At 39.0% G+C, this 6,000-nt stretch overlaps 1 protein-coding gene across 11 annotated transcripts in view; it reads right to left on the bottom strand.

Annotated features, from left to right (window-relative positions):
- Positions 1-545: 545 nt before the first annotated feature.
- Positions 546-6,000, bottom strand: part of SRCIN1 (SRC kinase signaling inhibitor 1) — a 506,902-nt gene continuing 501,447 nt past the window's right edge. For 9 of the 11 annotated variants that reach the window (XM_063458818.1, XM_063458827.1, XM_063458820.1 and 6 more), the window contains one exon: positions 546-5,315. In XM_063458818.1, coding sequence (XP_063314888.1) covers positions 5,184-5,315 — 132 coding nt within the window. In that variant the 3' untranslated portion in view covers positions 546-5,183. The remainder of the gene's footprint in view (positions 5,316-6,000) is intronic. The other 2 variants (XM_063458825.1, XM_063458824.1) reach the window with 2 other exon arrangements.

Here is a 6,000-nt window from a genome sequence, read left to right as displayed (position 1 = left end):
GCCTAGGAAAATCTCTAGTGGTAGTAACTCAAACGGCCACTAGAGGTGCTTCCTAGCACAGTGGTGTACATTGTGCAGTACTGGCATTCAGTGTCTCCATTCACTGCATGGAGGCCCTGAACGTTCTCCTCCCACCCCCTAAAGATGCATTAATTCTCCTTATCTCTACAAGGAGATAACAACCTAATGCGTTCCTATGGGAAAGCATTGCATTGGCTGAGATCATCAAGGTTGATGATTTTGGCCATGGAGAGGAAGTCAGGTGGAGCGTAGGAGAAGACGTGAGTAAAATCACCTTTTCAATGAGATCTAAGGGGGGCAGGAGATCTAAATAGTTTAACTTGTTTGTATTCCTTACACGATAGTGTTTCTTTAAATAATTGACCTTATTCTGCATTTCACTTAAGTGCACAAATAGATTTTTCATGGTAGTGTCCCTAGAAAATTAAAAGGGATACAAATTGTTTGTGTTTATCGACTTCAATTATATTTTAGTTAAAGCAGCAATAAGGAGAAACTACAACAAATCTACAAGTATTTTAAGATTATTTTGGAATTGACATAAATATGTAACTAATTCTATCCTTTGACTTGCAAAGCTTAGTAATGCAATGTAATGTGTTTTATTTAGAAGTAAGCAGGGTGAAGAAAGATTGGTCATTGTGTCAAAGACCTTACATTTCTACATGCAGCTGCCGGCCTGTTAAATAGAAGTTAAATTAAAACAAATTGATCAGAAGTGATCCAGAAGAATTGCAGACGCTTCACTGATAAAAAGGTCACTCGGTGCACAATCACTCCATTGCATGATTAAAAAGGTAATGGTGCCAATTATCAACTCTGAAAATTGCTTAGAACTGCAGCAATTTGTAAAAAGAGAGTCTTGAAGTACCAGGCTGTCTATAACAATTTTATCCAACTTGTACACGTACATCTTCAACTGAGAGAACCTGACTTTAGACTAATGCGGTTCATTAAACGGAGAACCAGGTTATTGGTATCCTAGTGATGAGTGGAACTGATCTTGGGGAATATACTACTTATCCCATGAACTTCTGTTGTGCAAGAGCTTACGATATAAGAGACTCTTCCTTGTCAGGGAGGGGTATGTTTGCAGCTTTAGGCAAATTCACCAAAAAGGGCTCTGAAGAAAAAAAACTTTGTGGATATGTATATTTTACATTATATTTAAATGCATTATCTATATAATGCATTAACAAATGGGGATTTTTAACCAATAATTTTTCAAGGCATCATATAACATAAATTTTCTGTGCAAACATGCAAGATATTAGGTTTGCCACCCTTCTGCTAACATCCTGGCCAGTCGGCTGTCAGTGCAGGTCCGCACCTCCAACTTTTGTGCAGACCACACTAACTGCTCCTTGCCAGTCTCTGAATGGTAGGGAGCATCGGTATAGAGCTGTTCCCAGCCAAATGACCAGACCTGCACTGTGAGATCTCCCCAACCATCAGCGCAGATACAGGAGAACTTAACAGAGCTGGTGTTAATATTAGCTCAGACTCTGCTGCCTGGGACCCCAAGGGGACAATTTGCTAACTACATTTGTTTGTATAAGTTACATTTTGCTTTCAATATAAAAAAACAAAAAACCCATGTAATCGTGCATACCTTGAGAATCGAGCATACACGAGTTCCATAGTGAAGGTGTTTAAGGGTAAAAATTGCTCCTGTTTCTTAATATATTATATAGATAGGCCCTAGAACTACTACAGCTTAATGTAGTGGATCTGGCGCATGGAGACTGCCCCCTGCAGGCAGAGCATTTTAAACACTGCTTTTTCAGCCTTCGGTGGCTGTCATACGGAAAGCCACTAGAGGGAGCTTCTTGCATGAGGTTCTGCAAAGATTACAAGATTGATTTTCGGCGTCTTTACTCAATGCATCTCTATGAGAAGATGCTGACTGGCGCAGCATGGTGATTTCTGCGCATGTGCACTAACCACCCCCAATACTTCCCAATGGGGAACCATTACCATTGAATTAGCTGAAATCATTAGTATTGATGGCCTCAGCCATAGGAGGAGGGGTGGCCGCAGCAACACTGGCGCAAGGTGGGTATAACCGGGGAGGCACACAATCTAACACTCTAGCGTTAGGAATATATGTTTGTATTCTTAATGCGAGCCTGTTCCTTTAATAATGATATTTACCGTGAATTCCTGACAATTCCATTAATGCAATAGCAACATTGAGTCCAGAAAAAAAGTATATGCTTTTGAAAGTGCTTACTGACTTGTTCTGGAGCCTGTTTACAGAGTCTCTACAAAGTGCTGTGCAATTCTCCAATTAATTACTTTTCTGGTGTTCTAGTTAATTTGTCTTTTTAAGATATAATAATACCATAGTGTAAAACAAATACAACATGCTACAAAAGCCTCCTACACTTTAGGGTGAGTTACTTGCAAAACGCTGAAATAGTTTGATTTATGTAGGGAGTTCCTCTAGTGAAACAATTGGCAGAGGTTTGGTTAAAAAGCTAGTGCAACAATAAAGACAGAGATAAGGATCAGGCATGATGTCTATTCTTCAAGATGAAGAGTATATCTATCTATCTATATAAATATATATATCTGCAAGGCCGGACGCCTGGTTTCATTAAACAGGAGGTGACATGTACAAAGTAAAATGTTTCACCCAGTCTACTAAAGTGTCATTTCAGATGTTTTATTGTTATCACAATATGGAATTGTTGATACGTACATTTCTCAATGCTTCTCACTTGGTCCTAAATGGGTGGAGTCTAATTTGTATAAAGGAACACTCAAAGCACCATAACATGCTGTAGTGGATATGCTGCCATGGTGCCCTCCCAATGAAAGTAGTAGTACCTGGGGTCTGCTGGTTTCCACTACCTGCCTTTCTGCACTCAGCCAAAGAGCAAACCATGCACTGTTTGCAGCGAGTACCTCTCTAAATTGTACTAAGCCAAACAAGGCAGGGTTTGCTCATTGGCTGAGAGTATCAACTGATTGCAGTGGGTACCTCTCTAAATTGGATTAAGCCAATCGGTTAATACTCTCAGTCAATGATCAAACCGTGCCCTGTTTGGGGAGGTTTTAGGGAGGTCCCTCCTGCAATCAGTTGATGCTCTCAGCCAATGAGGTGGTCCTACACTACAGGGCATATCGTGAGGGCTAATGTAACGTCTTAGCAAGAGCTTCTGGCTCTCTATAGGTAAATGGGAAAGGCAGGGATAGGCACCTTTAATATCAAAGTAACAATTATTTGCAATAAAAATAAAAAATCATAACTTTTTAAATTCCTCACGCTCTACTTTATCATTACTTTTATTCTTCCATGTGATAAGATGTAATTATTGCCAAAGGAGACTTGGCACTAAGAAATTTACCTTAGCTTTAAGTGTTCTCCGAGCTAAGCCTTTCAGTAGCTGCCAGTGCAGCGGAACCACCTTTGGCATGGTTCCACGTAATAAGGGGCCAGGCAGAGTTATGCATTTTGCAATTTAAAATAATTTATCTGCCAATTGCTTCATGGATGAAAGCAGAGAGGGTATGAACCCATGGGCACAATGGACAGGACAAAGCAGAATAAGACAAAGAGGATGGAGGAACCCAACAAAACCCTCTATACCCACTCCCACACACATAGATTCATTAAAGACGCTATTAAACTTTTTGGTAGAAATCAGTCTTCTAAGGAACCACAATCTGTATTATACATGGAGAGAACTACATAGTGGCTGTGTTTCTCACAATGGATGGGGTTTGCAAGTCAAAGAAAGATCCTACTACTTTCCACTAACGGAAAACAGAAAGATCCCAAAACATTTATTATGTAAACACTCCTCATACTGGACAAGGAATGGATTCTCTTAAAGTTATATATATTTATATCATATGTCAGTATTTTTATATATAATATGTATATATATATATGTATATATATTTTTTTTCTTCTTCATAAAACAATAGAAAATGTAAAAACACTTCACTGGATGGAGTTACTTTAAATCCAAAACAGTGACCTTGCAGATTGTTTATTTTCTTTATATAAACTCAATATCTGTACAAATGGATGGTTTAACAAAAAGAAAAGAAAAAATGATAAGAGAAAGAAAAAACATGATCCAAGTGATTACAGACAGAAAGAAAGTAAAAAAACAGAATTGCACTCTGGGTCTCTCCTCTGGCCATGGACATACAAAATCACCAACACACATACGTACACACTTCACATATATTAGTGTTATCAGTCTCTGTGCTTATAATATACAATGTTACAAGGAAATGCTCCCACCTACCACCACCCCAAGGACCAATTTTAAGGACAAAGAGCTGTTGAGGTCCACTAACTGCCAGAGTCAAACTATCCAGACTGTTGATGGTGAATGACCAGTGGACCTTCCCTAAACATGAAACCCTGGAGTCTATACCTCTTGCACCTGTCCATGACTTATGTGAGGACAGATATTGCTTTACAAAGTTAACAGTGTTGGTGTCAGGAACATGTCTTGGTGCCACTGTGCTTGGCATTTCTCACTCTTTGAGTGGTCATTTAATACCACCTAAAAACATCAGACTTTCTCCACTCTGTGCTTTCTGATATCTTCCCAGATAAGGAAAGGAACCTGCACCTGCTATTTGTAATACATATTATGCTACCTTGAAAGATAAATGCGGGTACAGTATAGAACATCCAATATACAAACTGCTCTCTTTGCTTATTGCTGGCAACGCAACACACACGCACGCACACAGAAGAAGGTCATCCTGGCATCTCTAGACTTCCACAAAAAATAAATTCTACAAATTAAATAATAAAACAAAGCAACATACAATGCTCCGGAATCCAGAGATAATGTCCGATAAAGTTCTGGCTTCCATAGGTTTCTATTTACATCATTTGGAGAGACGAGCAGCTCTGCAAGTGTGGTAACAGTCAGGCCTGGAGTGGTGGTAGGCACCATGGGACATGTTGGCTGTCTTGTCTGTCTTTCACACCCATCTCCGTGCTTTCAGCCCTTTGGCGCCTCAGAATTTTCAAAGCTGATAAAACGCAGAAGGAAAAAAAGATGAGGTGGTGTCTTTGTGGCAGAAGATGATGGCCAAATAAGACACTGTCCACACTTCAAAGGGTAGGAAAGAGAAGTCTTATGAGAGAAGAGTAGTCGAGCAAAAAGTCGCAATGTAGATTACATTTAGAAGGAAATAGAGGAGTTCCTTGTACCAAAGGAAGTTAGTACAGGAATAGAGGTTCGAGAAGGTGCTGTCTTATCCGACCCCAGATTAGTCTCATTCACACTACCAGCCTCTTTAGAAGGTCTAGCTGCCTGGAAAGAAGAAGAAGAACCAAGCTAAGCACCCAATTAAAAAGAAATATTAACTCAAAGTAGTAGTGTGGATAATGAGCGTGAGGGAGATGGGAAACAGAAACGAGGAAAGGTTGAAAAGATTACAGATGTGGACAACTCTGTCACTCAAAAAGACAAAATATAGATTTAGTATAGTAGACACTTTAAGATACACTGAGCATATTTAGCATACAATTCAAGAAAATCTGAAGTGACAAAGAAATAACACAAGCTCACACTACTGTCAGTAAAAATCAAGGGAACACTAGTTACTACATACAGCCTTTCCACCACTGAAATAAAATGTCCTTTAAGTTTTTTTGTTGTTTTTTTGTTGTTTTATTTTAGTGATGTAACCCCATAATATTATGCATTCAGAGATTGGAAATATCTCCTTTAGTGGGAGACCAAGAAAAACTTACCTTCATTGCACCAATTTTTTGGAATACCATTGCATGCAACGATGCCTGTGGGCATCAAAAGGAGAACATTTTGTATGTGTGCATGCATGCCTGGGTTAATCTCTAGCAGTGGCCTAAGTACACATACCAGCTTTGCAGATATAGTTTTTTTAAATTAATATTTTAACTGACTAACAAACACACAACTCTAAGCCCAACCAAAGGTTAAATGTGAGTTAGCTATCTGATTGTAATAAATGTGC

This window comes from Pelobates fuscus, chromosome 6 (genome assembly GCF_036172605.1).
Source record: "Pelobates fuscus isolate aPelFus1 chromosome 6, aPelFus1.pri, whole genome shotgun sequence".
NCBI classification, from domain to species: Eukaryota; Metazoa; Chordata; class Amphibia; order Anura; family Pelobatidae; genus Pelobates; species Pelobates fuscus.
The sequence above is the reverse complement of the archived record's forward strand: the minus strand, read 5'-3'. Positions and strand labels throughout refer to the sequence as shown.